The sequence below is a fragment of the Physeter macrocephalus genome, chromosome 15 (genome assembly GCF_002837175.3).
Source record: "Physeter macrocephalus isolate SW-GA chromosome 15, ASM283717v5, whole genome shotgun sequence".
Lineage (NCBI taxonomy): Eukaryota > Metazoa > Chordata > Mammalia > Artiodactyla > Physeteridae > Physeter > Physeter macrocephalus.
In genome coordinates, this window is record NC_041228.1 from 37,000,994 (window position 1) to 37,019,915 (window position 18,922).

Here is an 18,922-nt window from a genome sequence, read left to right on the forward strand (position 1 = left end):
GTCTGGGAAGATCCCACATGCCAAGGAGCGGCTGGGCCCGTGAGCCATGGCCGCTGAGCCTGCGCGTCCGGAGCCTGTGCTCCGCAATGGGAGAGGCCACAACAGTGAGAGGCCCGCGTACTGGATAAAAAAAAAAAAATCATTTGAATACAGTTTTTGTCTCTTGCTATCAGAGAGCCCTTTCTAATTTAGAAATGTGTCTTCTCTTGTAAAGGAATCACCTATTAGGAGAAAACCCGGCAATGTTAGTAGTTGCACCTGCCCAGCCCTTGTAGTATCATTACACAGCCTGCATAGGCTCCAAAGTGCCACAAAATGCTTTAAGAGTATCATGGGGCTTACTTCCTCAAGAACTATTCACCTTCATGCTCTGCCTAGCTCACCTGGTTCTCACTCCTTCCATTACCACATTTACTGGTCATTATCCCAGTGCCTTTCTGCCTAAGCCTGCATATTGGGAGATGGTATTGATGTTTTTACTCCTCTAATCTATTCTCCACCCCAGAAGATTTCCTGAACTACATTAGCCAATACTTTACACTAGCCAATACTTTTCTCAGTTCAACTTGGCTCCCTGGGACCCTCCCACCTGGGCCCCATACGACAGACTTTCTCTAGGTTATGCTAAACTTCCAGATAATAGGATCCCAATATAGCAGCGTCCTCCAAAAGTTTTGTGGTGCACAAAACTACGAGACCATCCATTGAGCTGTAGGGGACAAATATGAGAATATTTATTCATATTTACTTTTATCTAAAAATGAGAAAGATATACAGTTGATATTTAGTAAAGTAGAATAACACTGAGGGTCTTCCCCATGTCAGAAGGAAATACATAATATTACATTAAATATACTGAAGGAAGAGTAGACATTCAATAACAGGAAGGAACTGGCAGGGGCCCTTCTCTCTTTGTTTTCAGTTAAATGTGGCATATTACAATTTACATATACACAGTTAATCAAGTTTATAAATTTTGTTATCTACATTTAACTAAATTATATTATGTACCTTTAACTAAATTAATCCTCATAATTTGGATGTATACTTTTAAAAGATTCCTGTAAAACACACGTGGCCAAACGTACAAATTAAAGATACCACTAACTAAAAAATAATAATACATAAAGATGCCACTAACTTATTTAAAAGAAAAAGGCAACATCTTTCTATTAAAGATGGAAAGAATACCTTATTTATACAAGAAAGATGGAAACGTATTAGACAGTTTCAAATCGGATAAGAATGAAAAATGAGTGTCCTGAGGGCATCAATGATGCCATTTCCCCTCTCGGATCGATGAATCGCAGTGAGGTGGCTTTTCAATTATGTCAGCCATTAAAATTAACTATTGAAATAAACTGAATTAAGAATTAAATCTTTAAGTTGTTATTATAACAGAGTAAGAGTATATAATTAAAGTATTAAACTTTTTAAATGAAGCACAATAATATTACTCTCACTATAATATTATTGATGTATTATTAAAATTCTATCAGAATAAGACTTAAATTTTAAAATTAAAATTTTCTTACATGCTCTATAATATATTAATATAGTGATACATACATTTAATGCATAAATCAATAAATGATATACTACAGATGCTTAATTGAAATTTTTTACCGATAGGAAAGTACTGAGAAAAAAGTTTGAAGACTAATACTCTAAAGATAAACTATTTTCAAATAGTCTGTGTTCTCTGTACTTGTTTTAATTCATTCTCTTACTATTGTAATGCTTTTAACAAAATGTGAGCCTGCCTCAGCTGTGTTCAAGGAAACAAAAACGAGTAGTTTTGTTTGTTTTTTCTACTTTGTTTTGTTTTGATCCAGGCTTGGGCTAGGACATTTAAAAAGGAAAGAAGTAAGGCAGTGAGGACAGTAATCACACTAAAATAACTCCAACATGATGGAGAATTTAAAAGTGACTTCTCAACATTAAAATAATTTACCTTCTAAAGCTACCTCCTCTGACAAAATTCAGTGGAGTCTATATTCTACTTTCAAAGTAACATGAGAATAAAACTTGAACATATTAAAAGAAACCATATATAAATAAATCTCCTGTTTTACTGTCCTAGAGAAATAAAAAAGGAACCAAGGAGGTAAGGGAACAAGTATTTTTTAAAATTAAATATGAAATAATCACTGGTCTAATTCTTGACAATTAAGGTTTCAAGAAGAAAATACACTATATGTATGCTATACAAGCTGTAGTACATTTAAATATAAAAATTAATAAACCTAGTTTGCTTAACAAACTGAACACATTCTTGGAATAAACCAGCAAACACTTTAAGCATTCTGCTGCACATAGTAGGAGACATATTAAAAAAAGTATAAGTTACATTTCTTTCTGAGCTGATGATTTACTTGAGGACTCATATGAACACCACCAATGCAACAAATTCAGGTATGTAGTAGGGCCAAGTGAGTACTGCAATTATCAGATATGTCCATAAAAGATGATCATCAACTGATCAAGGGATGTTTCGGGAAACATGAAAAAAATCAAGCGTTAAGAAACTCAAGTCTATGGTTACACCATAAAATATCATATGATCACCCGGCATCTATTGGAATCCTTTAGGAGAGTAAGCTTAGAAATCATATCAGATTATAAACTCTGTGTATAGCCCAGAATAGCGCAGAAACAACTTACAAAATAATTTGAATATTAAGTAGAATGCTAAAATCTGCAGCCTGCTAAAACTTTTTCCCATAAATTTTAGGTTTAGAAATAAAAATAAATTTTCTTACAAAGTAAAAAAGGGAAAATAGCAATTCAACAAACCTATATTTTCATTAAGTTCTCTGATTACTTTCTGAATAATCTTTTTATTTATTTATTTGTTTTTACATCTTTATAGAGTATAATTGCTTTACAATGGCATATTAGTTACTGCTTTATAACAAAGTGAATCAGCTATACATATACATATATCTCCATATCTCCTCCCTCTTGCGTCTCCCTCCCACCCTCCCTATCCCACCCCTCTAGGTGGTCACAAAGCACTGAGCTGATCTCCCAGTGCTATGTGGCTGCTTCCCACTAGCTATCTATTTTACATTTGGTAGTGTTTAGATGTCCATGCCACTCTCTCACTTCGTCCCAGCTTACCCTTCCCCCTCGCCGTGTCCTCAAGTCCATCCTCTACGTCTGTGTCTTTATTCCTGTCCTGCGCCCAGGTTCTTCAGAACCATTTTGTTTTTTCTTTTTTAGATTCCATATATATGTGTTAGTACACAGTTATTTGTTTTTCTCTTTCTCAATTACTTCACTCTGTATGACAGACTCTAGGTCCACCCACCTCACTACAAATAAGTCAATTTCGTTTCTTTTTATGGCTGAGTAATATTCCATTGTATATATGTGCCACATCTTCTTTATCCATTCATCTGTCGATGGACACTTAGGTTGCTTCCATGTCCTGGCTATTGTAAATAGTGCTGCAGTGAACACTGTGGTGCAAGAATCTTTCTGAATTATGGTTTTCTCAGGGTATATGCTCAGTAGTGGGATTGCTGGGTCATACAGTAGTTCTATTTTTACTTTTTTAGGAACCTCCATACTGTTCTCCATTGTGAATGTTTCAATCTAAATATCCACCAACGGTGCAAGAGGGTTCCCTTTTCTCCAGACCCTCTCCAGCATTTATTGTTTGTAGATTTTTTGATGATGGCCATTCTCACTGCTGTGAGGTGACACCTCATGGGAGTTTTGATTTGCATTTATCTAATGATTAGTGATGTTGAGCATCCTTTTTTGTGTTTGTTGGCAATCTGTATATCTTCTTTGGAGAAATATCTATTTAGGTCTTCTGCCCATTTTCGGATTGGGTTGTTTGTTTTGTTGATATTGAGCTGCATGAGCTGCTTGTAAATTTTGGAGATTAATCGTTTCTCAGTTGCTTCATTTACAAATATTTTCTCCCATTCTGAGGGCTGTCTTTTCATCTTGTTTATGGTGTCCTTTGCTATGCAAAAGCTTTTAAGTTTCACTAGGTCCCATTTGTTTATTTTTATTTTTATTTCCATTTCTCTAGGAGGTGGGTCAAAAAGGATCTTGCTGTGATTTATGTCATAGAGTGTTCTGCTTAAGTTTTCCTCTAAGAGTTTTATAGTGTCTGGCCTTATGTTTAGGTCTTTAATCCATTTTGAGTTTATTTTTTGTGTATCGTGTTAGGGAATGCTGTAATTGCATTGTTTTACATGTAGGTGTCCAGTTTTCCCAGCACCAATTATTGAAGAAGCTGTCTTTGCTCCATTGCATGTTCTTGCCTCCTTTATCAAAGATAAGGTGACCATATGTGCATGGATTTATCTCTGGGCTTTCTATTTTGTTCCATTGATCTATATTTCTGTTTTTGTGCCAGTACCATACTGTACTGATTATGGTAGCTTTGTAGTATAGTCTGAAGTCAGGGAACCTGATTCCTCCAGCTCCGTTGTTCTTTCTCAAGATTGCTTTGGCTATTTGGGGTCTTTTGTGTTTCCGTACAAATTGTGAAATTTTTTGTTGTAGTTATGTGAAAAATGCCATTGATAGTTTGATAGGGATTGCACTGAATCTGTAGATTGCTTTGGGTAGTATAGTCATTTTCACAATGTTGATTCTTCCAATAGAAGAACATGGTATATTCTCCACCTGTTTGTATCATCTTTAATTTCGTTCAGCAGTGTCTTATAGTTTTCTGCATACAGGTCTTTTGTCTGTTTAAGTAGGTTTAATCCTAGGTACTTTATTCTTTATGTTGCAATGGTGAATGGGTGTGTTTCCTTAATTTCTCTTTCAGATTTTTCATCATTAGTGTATAGGAATGCAACAGATTTCTGTGCATTAATTTTATATCCTACTACTTTACCAAATTCATTGATTAGCTCTAGTAGTTTTCTGGTAGCATCTTTAGGATTCCCTATGTATAGTATCATGTCACCTGCAAACAGCGACAGTTTTACCTCTTCTTTTCCGACTTGGATTCCTTTTATTTCTTTTTTTTCTCTGATCACTGTGGCTAAAACTTCCAAAACTATGTTGAATAATAGTGGTGAGAGTGGGCAACCTTGTTTTGTTCCTGGAAATGGTTTCATTTTTCACCACTGAGAACAATGTTGGCTGTGGGTTTGTCATATATGGCCTTCATTATGTTGAGGTAAGTTCCCTCTATGTCTACCTTCTGGAGGGTTTTTATCATAAATGGGTGTTGAATTCCGTCGAAAGCTTTTTCTGCATCTACTGAGATTATCATATGGTTTTTATCCTTCAATTTGTTAACATGGTTTATCACACTGCTTTGCATATAGTGAAGAATCCTTGCCTTCTTGGGATAAATCCCACTTAATCATGGTGTATGATCCTTTTAATGTGCTGTTGGATTCTGTTTGCTAGTATTTTGTTGTGGATTTTTGCATCTATGTTCATCAGTGATACTGGCCTGTACTTTTCTTTCTTTTTGACATCTTTGTCTGGTTTTGGTATCAGGGTGATGGTGGCATCATAGAATGAGTTTGGGAGTGTTCCTCCCTCTGCTAAATTTTGGAACAGTTTCAGAAGGATAGGTGTTAGGTCTTATCTAAATGTGTGATAGAATTCGCCTGTGAAGCCATCTGGTCCTGGCTTTTGTCTGTCGGAAGATTTAAAATCACAGTCTCTAGTCCAGTGCTCGTGTTTGGTCTGTTTATATTTTCTATTTCTTCCTGGTTCAGTCTAGGAAGATTGTGCTTTTCTAAGAATGTGTCCATTTCTTCCAACTTGTCCATTTTATTGGCATATATAGCTGCTTGTAGTAATCTCTCATGATCCTTTTATTTCTGCAGTGTCAGTTGTTACTTCTCCTTTTTCATTTCTAATTCTGCTGATTTGAGTCTTCTCCCTTTTTTTCTTGATGAGTCTGGCTAATGGTTTATTAATTTTGTTTATCGTCTCAAAGAACCAGCTTTTAGTTTTATTGATCTTTGCTATCGTTTCCTTCATTTCTTTTTCATTTATTTCTTATCTGATCTTTAAGATTTCTTTCCTTTTGCTAACATTGGGGTTTTATGGTTCTTCCTTCTGTTTCCTTCTCTGATTGCTTTTGCTCGTGCTTCTCTAACTGCTGCTTTAGGTGTAAGATTAGGTTGTTTATTAGAGATGTTTCTTGCTTCTTGAGGTAGGATTGTATTGCTAGAAACTTCCCTCTTAGAACTACTTTTGCTGCATCCCATAGGTTTTGAGTCATTGTATTTTCATTTTCATTTGCTTCTAGTTATTTTTTGATCTCCTCTTGATTTCTTCAGTGATCTCTTGGTTATGTAGTAGTGTATTGTTTGGTCTCCATGTGTTTGTATTTTTTATAGATTTTTTCCTGTAATTGATATCTAGTCTCATAGCACTGTGGTCGGAAAAGATACTTGATACGACTTCACTTTTCTTAATTTCACCAAGGCTTGATTTGTGACCCAAGATATGAACTATCCTGGAGAATGTTCCATGAGCACTTGAGAAGAAAGTGTATTCTGTTGTTTTTGGATGGAATGTTCTATAAATATCAATTAAGTCCAGCTTGTTTAATGTATCATTTAAAGCTTGTGTTTCCTTATTTATTTTCATTTTGGATGATCTGTCCATTGGTGAGAATGGGGTGTTAAACCCCCCTACTATTATCCTGTTACTGCCGATTTCCCCTTTTATGGCTGTTAGCCTTAGGTATTGACGTCATGCTCCTACGTTGGGTATATAAATATTTACAATTGTTATATCTTCTTCTTGGATTCATCTGTTGATCATTATGTAGTGTCCTTTGTCTCTTGTAATAGTCTGTTTTAGTCTATTTTGTCTGATATGAGAATTGCTACCCCAGCTTTCTTTTGATTTCCATTTGCATGGAATATCTTTTTCCATCCCCTCACTTTCAGTCTGTATGTGTCCCTAGGTCTGAAGTGGGTCTCTTGCAGACAGCATATATACGGGTCTTGTTTTTGTATCCATTCAGCCAGTCTGTGTCTTTTGGTGGGAGCATTTAATCCATTTACATTTAAGGTAATTATCGACATGTATGTTCCTCTTACCATTTTCTTAATTGTTTGGGGTTTGTTATTGTAGGTCTCTTTCTTCTCTTGTGTTTCCCGCCTAGAGAAGTTCCTTTAGGATTTTTTATAAAGCTGATTTGGTGGTGCTGAATTCTCTTAAGATTTGCTTGTGTGTAAAGGTTTTAATTTCTCCGTCGAATCTGAATGAGATCCTTGCTGGGTAGTGTAATCTTGGCTGTAGATTTTTCCCTTTCATCACTTTAAATATGTCCTGCCACTCCCTTCTGCCTTGCAGAGTTTCTGCTGAAAGATCAGCTGTTAACTTTATGGGGATTCCCTTGTATGTTATTTGTTTTGTTGCTTTTCCCTTGCTGCTTTTAATATTTATTCTTTGTGTTTAACTTTTGATAGTTTGATTAGTACGTGTCTTGGCTTGTTTCTCCTTGGATTTATCCTGTATGGGATCTCTGTGCTTCCTGGACTTGACTGACTATTTCCTTTCCCATATTATGGAAGTTGTCAACTATAATCTCTTCAAATATTTCCTCAGTCCCTTTCTTTTTCTCTTCTTCTTCTGTGACCCCTATAAATCGAATGTTGGTGCATTTAATGTTGTCCCAGAGGTCTCTGAGACGGTCCTCTATTCTTTTCATTCTTTTTTCTTTATTCTGCTCTGCGGTAGTTATTTCCACTATTTTATCTTCCAGGTCACTTATCTGTTCTTCTGCCTCAGTTATTCTGCTATTGATTCCTTCCAGAGAATTTTAAATTTCATTTATTGTGTTGTTCATCATTGTTTGTTTGCTCTTTATTTCTTCTAGGTCCTTGTTAAACGTTCCTTGTATTTTCTCCATTCTATTTCCAAGATTTTGGATCATCTTTACTATTATTACTCTGAATTCTTTTTCAGGTGGACTGCCTATTTCCTCTTCATTTGTTTGATCTGGTGGGTTTTTTTACCTTGCTCCTTCATCTGCTGTGTGTTTCTGTGTGTTGTCATTTTGCTTAATTTACTGTGTTTGGGGTCTCCTTTTCGCAGTCTGCAGATTCGTGGTTCCTGCTGTTTTTGGTGTCCGTCCCCAGGGGTAAGGCTGGTTCAGTGGGTTGTGTGGGCTTCTTAGTGGAGGGGACTGGTACCTGTGTTCTGGTGGATGAGGCTGGATCTTGTATTTCTGGTGGGCAGGACCACGTCCGGTGGTGTGTGTTGGAGTGTCTGTGAACTTAGTATGATTTTAGGCAGCCTCTCTTCTGATAGGTGGGTTTGTGGTCCTGTCTTGCTAATTGTTTGGCACAGGTTGTCCAGTACTGTAGCTTGTTGGTTGCAGAGTGGAGCTGGGTCTTAGCGTTGAGATGGAGGGCTCTGGGAGAGCTTTTGCCATTTGATATTACGTGGAGCGGGGAGGTCTCTGGTGGACCGGTGTCCTGAACTCGGCTCTCACACCTCAGAGACTCAGGCCTGACACCCGGCCAGAGCACCAAGACCCTGTCAGCCACACGGCTTAGAAGGAAAGGGAGAAAAAAAGAAAGAAAGAAAGAAAGAAAGGAAATAAAATAAATAAAGTTGTTAAAATATAAAATAAAAAATAAATATTATTAAAAATAAAAAAATTAAAAATAAAAAAGAAAGAAAGAAGGAATAGCACAACCAAACCAAAAAAACAAATCCACTAATGATAACAAGCGCTAAAAACTATACAAAAAAAACCACGACTGACAGAACCCTAGGACAAATGGTAAAAGCAAAGCTATACATACAAAATCACACAAAGGAAGAGAACAACCAAATCAATAAACAAATCTAACAATGATAATAAGATCTAAATACTAAATTAAGATAAGCATAAAATCAGAAACAAATTAAATGCAGAAAGCAAACCCCAAGTCTACAGTTGCTCCAAAGTCCTCTGCCTCAATTTTGGGATGATTTGTTGTCTATTCAGGTATTCCACAGATGCAGGGTACATCATGTTCACTGTGGAGATTTAATCCACTGCTCCTGAGGCTGCTCTGAGAAATTTCCCTTTCTCTTCTTTGTTTGCACAGTTCCTGGGGTTCACCTTTGGATTTGGTCCTGCCTCTGCGTGTAGGTCATCCTCTGGCATCTGTTCTTCACCCAGACAGGAGGGGGTTAAAGGAGCGACTGATTAGGGTGCTCTGAGTCACTCAGTCTGGGGGGAGGGAGGGGTACGGAATGCGGGGCAAGCCTGCGGAGGCAGAGGTCGGCATGATGTTGCAACAGCCTGAGGCACGCCATGTGTTCTCCCAGGGAAGTTGTCCTTGTATCATGGGATCCTGTCAGTGGCAGGCTGCACAGGCTCCCAGGTGTGGAGGTGTGGACATTGACTGTGCTTGCACACAGGCTTCTTGGTGACTGCAGCAGCAGCCTTAGCATCTCATGCCCATCTCTGGGGTCCGCGCTGATAGCCGTGGCTCACACCGTCTCTGGAGCTTGTTTAGGCGGTGCTCTGAATCCCCTCTCCTCGCACACCCCGAAATGATGGTCTCTTGCCTCTTAGGCAGTTCCAGACTTTTTCCTGGACTCCCTGCCAGCTAGCTGTGGGGCACTAGCCCCCTTCAGGCTGTGTTCACGCAGCCAACCCCAGTCCGCTCCCTGGGATCTGACCTCCGAAGCCCGAGCCTCAGCTCCCAGCCCCCACCCACCGCAGCAGGTGAGAAGACAACCCTCTCGGGCTGGTGAGTGCTGGTCGGCTCTGATCCTCTGTGAGGGAATCTCTCCGGTTTGCCCTCTGCACCCCTGTTGCTGAGCTCTCCTCCATGCTCTAAAGCTTCGCCCCCTCCCACCTCCCCATCTCCACCGGTGAAGGGGCCTCCTAGTGTGTGGAAACTTTTCCTCCTTCACAGCTCCCTCTCAGAGGTGCATGACCCATCCCTATTCTTTTGTCTCTATTTTTTCTTTTCTCTTTTGCACCCAAGCAGGTACGTGGGGAGTTTCTTGCCTTTTGGGAAGTCTGAGATCTTCTGTCAGCATTCAGTAGGTGTTCTGTAGGAGTTGTTTTACATAGAGATGTATTTCGGATGTAGTTGTGGGGAGGAAAGTCATCTCCACATCTTACTCCTCTGCCATCATGAAGGTCCCCTTCAATGCATTTTAAACCTTTCTCTATTCCATAAGGGGAAAATGTTTTTTAAACCATATTTTACTCCTGAGAGAATAAAATCAATTACGTATTATGCATTAGTGTGTACTCTCATGCTTTAATATTTTCCAATGAAACTAAATATCTAATTAATCACAAAGGAATGGAATTTTATGCTAAGCTACATGATTAAAGTGAGCAACTTCTAATATACATAAATCCACAAAAGTGTATTTCTCGTACAGTAATACTATTTCCACACTATAATTAGGAACATACCTGCTCAACATTCAAGCTTAATCAAATTAAGGATTGCTTAAACATTTTTAGATGGATAACTATATTGGTATGACCCATTTTACTTATAATCCACAATTATTAAAAAGTTAGAATCCAAAATACATCAGTGCCTTCAGGAGCAAATATTACTAGCAAAAATTGGAAGTCTCCCTCCTTAAAACCATCCTACAAGTTATACTGCCTTGGATAGAATGATTTTTTTTTTTAAGATGAAGAAATTTCAAACTTGGAGTAATATATTAAACTGATTAAAAAAAAACTGAAGGTAAAGTGTAATGTCATGTCCTGTTTTCATATAAGGAACATATTCCTTGTATGTGAAAAACAAGGAGCTTGGCTTGAAAAAATTATACATTTCCTAATCTCTTACATTCTCTGCAACAGTGCAAAGATAACAATACTTATCCTGCATAAATACTTGTTTGTGGAGAGAAAATTAACTAAACTGACATATAATGGTATATACTTTATCTTCTTACCTCTTTCTCAGAGGAAGTGGCAATTATCTGTTAAATCTTATATCTGTTTATAAGATCTTACATTCTACCTGACCTGTGATCTCACTATATAAATTATTCCAAACTTTACTGTTGCTCTAATTTTTTCTCCTCTCCTGTTTGCTTCACTGTAACTACTGACATACCCAAGTTTCTGCAGAGTCCAATTTCCTGAAAGAGTGGTATACAGAGGCTATCCCTACATGCTCAACTCCCATTTATCCCCTAACAACCAAAGCTCCTCTGGCCAACTGACCTTGGCCAATTAAAGTTTTTCAGCCTCATTGTTTTTGATGACTTTACAGCATATCATGCAGTTAGACACCCTCTTTTTGAAACTTTTCATTTGTGTCATATATATATATATATCATACGTTCCTTTGTTGCCTACTTCTCAGAATAAAGCTTCTCAATCTTCTCCATTGGCTCCTACTCCTTACTCTTTAATGAAAAGTTGCTCAGAATTTAATTTTGGGCTTTCTTCTCATCTTGCTGTGCATGGTCTCCCTGAGAGATCATGCACTCTGTGGCTTTGACTACAATCCATATGGTGATGACTCCCAAACCTGTTATCTCTCATTGATAAAAACCTAAACCACACCTCAGACATGAAAATACTTTTACCAGCTATGTCTTCTGGTATACCCACTGAAAGAAAAATGTTTATTTCCTATTTCTCTTCTAAAACTCAGCTTGTAACATTCTATTTTAAGTTATTGTGGCAAAGACAGCTAAATAACCTCTAATATCTATTCTCCCCATTTTTCTTAGTTAAAAGCCACACGTTTTGGCCAGGTGTGTGGCCTTAAAGAATAGAGACTACCATCCTGAGACCCGTGCATAGCTACATATGATCATGTGATGAGTTTCTGGCCAAGAGAAGTGAAGCAAAAGTGAAGGGTGCAACTTCTGTACAATATTTAAGGAAATAAAAGAGTCCTCTTTACTCATTTCCCACTCATCAAAATGCAGATATGATAAATGGCTGAAGCATCCATTGTGGACCATAAGGCAAGCCTGGCAACACAGGCCACCCATGGGGACTAAGAAAGTACCTAATCTTAGAGAACCTTAACACCTCTGGATGCCTGCTCAAAGCTTTCCCATGAGAGACATAAAATTCAATCTTGTTTTTTTTTAAAAAAAGCCGCTATGAACATTTAAGTATAAGTCTTTGCATGGACACATGCTTTCATTTCTCTTAGGTAAAAACTGAAAGGATATCATAAGTAGATATACGTTTAATTTTTTGAGAGGCTACCAAACTGTTTTTCTAAGTGACTTTGTTATGTTACAGTTCTACCAGCTGTATATGACACTTCTAGGTGCTGTATATCCTCACCAGTGTTGGGTATGGTCGGTCTTCTTAAATTTGTCTGTTCTGGAGGGTGTGTAGTGGTAGATCATTGTGGTTTTGATTTGCATTTCCCTGGTGACTACTGATGTTGAGCATCTTTTTCTGTGCTTATTTACCATACATATAACTTTACTGGTGTAGTGCTTGTTCAAAAATTTTGTTAAATTTTTTAATGGGTTGTCTGTTTTCTAATTATTGAATTTTGAGAGTCCCATATATATTTTGGATACAAGTCCTTGATAAATTATATTATTTCCATATATTTTCAAAAAAAATTCAATCTTGTTTAAATCACTGTTATTGAGGGTTTTCTGACACCTTCAGCCAAACTTAATACATTCTTAAAAATTACAGTTAAATTATTGCTTAGTTTAAAAATACTATATTTTGAAATCAGGTCAGGAAAAAAACATAATTAGAAATATTCTACATAATAGCCCAAGTTCATTGTCAAAAGAAAGATTCTTTTAAAAAAAAAGGAAGTCTGAAAACTTTCACTATCTGTAACATAAACAAAGTAACAAAGTGCTTTTTAAAATTTCAGGACTTTTCATATTTAATTCTCTTTGAGAACTAAATAAAATAGAATTTCCATATGCTGGACAAAAATTTTAAATATCTGAAACATCATAAATATTTAATTTAATTTTGTTGGAAGCATGAATGACTCCAGGATATATTTAAGGACATATCAGGGAAGAAAAAACATGTCAGGAGTAGTGTTTCACTTTGGAGTTTATGCCAGGAACTGCACCATTGAAGTGACACCCGATTAAAGCCAGGTAGAACCTCCATGCTCATCACAGAGGTGAGTTGTTTCCCGGTATATCCACGTTGGTAGCTCTGACACAAAATTCTTAACTAGCTTAGTCCAATGGAACTGGGCTGAAAATTTAGGACAATTCCTTTCACAAAAAAAAAAAAGAAAAAAGAAAAAGAAAAAGACACTCTGAAGTTGGCTGGTTATATATTAGGTTTTAGAGAGGAATTTTTACATAGACCTCATTTTAGGGCTGGTTATGCCATTAAGGAATGAAAGAGGCAGCTAATAATCACAAAATGACTACTATAACCTGGAACTTTCATTTTTAAAAAGTACCATTAAATATTTTGTAACCTTGGGTAAGTTGCTTGACCTCTTAAAGACTCAGTCTCCTTAATTACTAAGTGAAGGGGTATGTGGGATTATATGTATGTCCAATTTCCTAGACATACATATAATCCCACATGATTTTTCTACAGATATCCACATGCCTCACTCCCTCACCTGCTTCAAGTATCTAGTCAAATATGAACTTTTAGTGAGATCTACTGTGACTACCTTAATTATCATCCGACAGTTCACTAAAGCTCTGTACATTTTTCCCCTTTATTCTTTTTGTGCTTCAATTTGGCAAGTTTCTATTGCTATGTCTTCAAGTTTATTATTTCTTCTTCTGCAATGTCTACTTTACTGCTAATTCCACCCAGTGAGTTTCTGGTATCAGATATTATATTTTTCATCTCTAGAGTTGGGCATGGTTCCTTTTTATATCTTCTATTTCTCTCCAAATTGTATTCATCTTTCCTCAAACATCTGAACAGTTATAGTACCTGTTTTAATGTACAAGTATTTAATATACCCGCTAATGCTATCATCATCTGTCATTTCTCAGTTTATTTCTACTGCTAGTTTTCCTCCTTGTCAAAGTTGCCTGCTTCTTTGCATCTCTAATAGTTTTGGGTTGGATGCTTGACACTGTGACTTTTAAGTTGTTACATATCTGGATCTTGTTGCATTCCTATTAATAGCACTGGGCTTCATTTGGCCAGCAGTAAACTCACTCACTGTTTTGGCTTCTTCAGAGGCTTTTTTAAAGTGTGTTTAAGGTGAGTCTAGGTAGGCTTTACTCTATGGAAAGTTTAGCTCCAATACTGAGGTGTCATCTTTTTGGGGTCTTCACTGAATGTCCCGAATGGTCAGTTGGAATTGTGAACTAAGCACAGTGGGAACCTGAATGCCTTTTAGCCACGTGTGAGCTCTGGGAATCATTCAGACCATAGGTCCTTGGTCATCCTTTGCCCAACTTTGTGGAGTCTCATCCTATTCAGGCACAGCTTACTATTCAGCAAATACTCAAGGAGAAATCTATCGCTGATCTCTGAAGCTCTTTTGCTGCGTAGCTTTCTCTCTCTGAAACTCTGTCCCATAATTTCCAGTCATCTCTGCCTCCTTACACTTCAATCCCTTTGCTTCCCTAAACTTCAATTCAGCAAGACAGCTGAGTTCAGCTTGATACATCCCACCCTGCTCTGCGGTCTGGAATGTGCCTTCAGCCAAAAGGCCAGGATAATCCTAGGGCTCAACTCATTTGTTTCCCTTCTATGAGGGATCACAGTACTGCACTATGTACTGTCGGATGTCTAGAAACTTTTTTTGTTCTCCCATATATTTTGACGAGTTTATTAGTTATTTACAACAGGAATATAAATCTAGTCCCTGCTCCTCCATCACAGTCGGAAGCTAAAGTTCTATACGTTTAATTTGTGGCATTATCTACTAAAATTTACATCAATTATCAGGTCTTCATTTACTATTCTCTTGGTATTATTTAAGGAGTCAAATTAAAAGGCCTTCTATTATTTTAACTGTGTACTTACAGTGCTTTAGACTTAAGAGGTAATATATAAACATGTAAGATAAAAATGGCTAGTATTTTTCAAAGAGCTATCATTTATGAAGGATCCTGCTTTTTAAAGTTTTCATCTCCATTACAGCATTTTCATCAAGAGTTCTAATTTAATGTTCATAACATTTCCAAAACATAGGGTAAACAGATGTCATAGTTTTTAGTGGTTTCCTCGTTTTGAAGGATATACAGATTCTCTAGCAGATCATTTAGAATTTTGTGATAATACATTATCTTCATGTGAAACATGCTTTTATTCTGGCTTGGCCTGCCCTACGTGCCTATATCACTGAAATAGTGCTGTTCTGCTGTCAACACATTTCCAGCCATCAAGCACATGTTCCCCTGGCAACCAGCTACTTAAGATTGGTTAATTGAGATTGAAAGAAGATGTCTGCTTCTTGATGAATAATTAAAAAGCAAAATCAAGCCCAGTGTAATATCACCAAGCCTCAGTCTTCATGTGCCAGTACTACTACATAACTTGGGGATGAACTTAAGACCAACTTTGGACCTTAGGTTGAGAATATAAAAATTAAAGATTATTTTAATAAGAATTCAAGCATAAATTAACACATTTCTCCACTTGTAAAATTCAGTTAAAAAATTAAAATGTGCATTTCACAACAATGTGAATACACATCCTCCTCAACTTACAATGGGTTATGTCCTGATAAACCCATCATAAAGTGAAAATATCTTAAGTTGAAAATGCATTTAATACACCTAACCTACTGAACTTCAGAGCTTAGCCTAGCCTACCTTAAATGTGCTCAGAACACTTACATTAGCCTACAGTTGGGAAAAATTATCAAACACAAAGCCTATTTTATACTACATAATTGAATAACTCATGTAACTTACTGAATACTGTACTGAGAGTAAAAAACAAAATGGTCGTATGGTTGTGAATGTTTTGGTTGTTTACCCTCGTGGTTGCATGGCTGACTGAAAGCTGTGGCTCACTGCCCCTGCCCAGCATCACCAGAGAATCCCACCTCATATCGCTAGCCTGGGAAAAAATCAAAATTCAAATTCGAAGTATGGCTTCTACTGAATGCATATTGCTTTCACACCATCATAAAGTCAAAAATCTGTAAGTCAAACCATGATGAGTTGGGGACCATCTGTATACTTAACACAATTGAACTGTACACTTAAAAAGGTTAAGATGGTAAAAGTAAAACAAAAACAATAAGAAAAAAGGTTTGTAAAAGGCTATGAATACTTTACCAAATTCATTATAGCTTATGATACAATGTAAGTAATAATTAAAATAATTAAAAGTGATAACCACATTTAGAAGTAGATACAAATTCAGAGGACTCATAAAGCATTTTTAAATTAAAACCAAAACAGAAACTGTATACTCTAATTAAAAATAAAACAGAAAAATTTGAAACATAATTCTAAATAAAGAAAATGATTAGTACAGAGCATTCTCAAGAAAAGAGAGAACAATACCAACAAGCTTTCCAAAGAAGTGAAAATGGTGGCATCCAAGAGGCAAGATACATTGGTCATAAAGAAGAAATGTTATACCCAGGGATTTTTACTTTCTACAAATGCCCACAGTCCAAAAACAAGCAAGCACAGGCATCAATTTGATAACTGTTCATTGTTATGCTAGCTTGAGTAAATATCTGGTGATACATAGACATCCTCACCTATAAGGAAAATACCTACAGGATATATAACCTAAGGGTTCTAGAGATGGGGAAACACTAAAGACAGAAAAAGCAAATATCCACAACTCAAATGCAAAGAACCACAGTTCACATTTGTAATTTGAAATAAAGAATAATGTGTTGTTTGCTGGATCATATGTTACTTCTATTTTTAGTTTTTAAGGAACCTCCATACTGTTCTCCATAGTGGCTGTACCAATTTACATTCCCACCAACAGTGTAGCAGGGTTCACCTATCTCCACACCCTCTCCAGCATTTATTGTTTGTACACTTTTTCATGGTGGCCATTCTGCCCAGTGTGAGATGATACCATATGATCCAGCAATCCCACTCCTGGGCATGTATCCAGAGAAAACCATAATTCGAAAAGATACATGCACCCCAATGTTCATTGCAGCACTATTTACAATAGCCAAGACATGAAAACAACCTAAATGTCCATCAATAGAGGAATGGATAAAGATGTGGTACATATTTAAAATGGAATATTAGCCATAAAAAAGAACAAAATAATGCCATTTGCAGCAACATGGATGGACCTGGAGATTATCATACTGAGTGAAGTAAGTCAGACAGACAAAGACAAATATCATATGGTATCACTCATATGTGGAATCTAATTTTGAAAAATGATATAAATGAACTTATTTACAAAACAGAAACAGACTCACAGATTTCAAAAACAAACTTATGATTACCAAAGGGGAAATGTGGGGGGGAGGGATAAATTAGGAGCTTGGGATTAACACACACACACACACACACACACACACACACTCACACACACACACACAACTATATATAAAATAGATAACCAACAAGGACCTACTGTATAGCGCAGGGAACTGTACTCAACATTCTGTAATAACCTATATGGGAAAAGAATCTAAAAAAGAATGAATATATGTATATGTATAACTGAATCACTATGCTGTACACCTGAAAATAATATAACATTTTAAATCAACTATACTCCAATAAAATTTAAAAACTAAATAATAAAATTTTTTAAAAAGAATAATGTATTTATGTTTTTAGATTATCTATAAAGTAATAATTACTGATGAGAAATTATGTTTGGGGTTTTTCTTAATTTCTTCAAAATAAAATGTTAATTTCTTATAATTAAGTGGGAAAGTATATGAAAGCAAAATAAATCTCAGATATTAACCGATATCATTCATGAATTGATAGGTAACCGATATGAGATGTGAATTTATCTATGAAACTTCTCCATGCATAGCAAATGCATTCTAAAATCTATGATATTTTCTACATAGTTCTGGCATGTAATACCAGTTAAATCCTAAGTGCTTTCTGTCATCTTTGCTCATCCTTAACAAATACTTTACATCAATTATCCAGTGTGATTTAAAAAACTGGACTAAATAGTAAAGCAGGAGGTCAGAATATGTGGTTAATATGCATATAAAATTAAACTTATTTTTATCAATTGATACTTAGTGGACATTTATTTTATCTTATTAAGAGGTGATATTTATAAACCATTATGTAACCTACCAGTTCAAGAGATCTAAAGTCTGAAACCTAGCATGGTATCTAAAGGAAATACCTAATTTTATATTAAAAAATCAATACAAGTTACAGATCATCTTCTTATGATACAAAAAATAAGCAAAAGTATTTTTATCGATTGGTAAAGAAAATCTCAACATATCAAAAGGCTTGTGGATACTGACAGGTGGAAGTCTAATGATTCCACAAAATAAACATAACATCCTATTTTAAGAAAAGTAATAGAACACAGAATAATAGTTATGTATAAAACTCCACAAAAATGTATGCTAGCATTTTTACTGCTGTTGTTTTTAAATATGGCAAGGAAACTAACTTTTCCTCTAAACCACAAATGTTATCTTGAACTTCCTTGTGTATATGATCATATTTTAAATTCCTTAAGGGCAGGGATCATGTCTTATTAATATTCCTACCCTCAAAATTACTTACAACAGAGTCTTGCCCATTATAGATATTCAGTAAGTGTTTTCGAGTTATTGAAAATATAAAACCTTTTTTAATATGGTTGGGGATATATGAGTTATATGGAATAAAGCTGAATATCTAAGGGAAAACATTAGAAATTTAAAACACTACTTAAAATGAAATCATAACTTCTTTTCCGATTTGGATTCCTTTTATTTCTTTTTTTTCTCTGACTGCTGTGGCTAAAACTTCCAAAACTATGTTGAATAACAGTGGTCAAAGTGAGAGAGTGGCATGGATACATATACACTACCAAACGCAAAATAGATAGCTAGTGGGAAGCAGCCGCATAGCACAG

The 18,922-nt window shown here is 36.2% G+C and overlaps 1 protein-coding gene across 14 annotated transcripts in view; it reads right to left on the reverse strand.

The window, feature by feature from the left end:
• Positions 1 to 18,922, reverse strand: part of VPS13B (vacuolar protein sorting 13 homolog B) — an 802,500-nt gene that overhangs the window by 460,704 nt on the left and 322,874 nt on the right. The window contains exon 22 of one of the 14 annotated variants that reach the window (XM_055091335.1): positions 6,147 to 8,508. The exons of the other annotated variants lie outside the window; for them this stretch is intronic. Within the exon in view, the coding sequence (XP_054947310.1) occupies positions 8,453 to 8,508 (56 nt within the window). The 3' untranslated portion in view covers positions 6,147 to 8,452. Of the gene's footprint in view, positions 1 to 6,146; positions 8,509 to 18,922 lie in introns of those variants that run through there. 14 annotated transcript variants of the gene reach the window in all.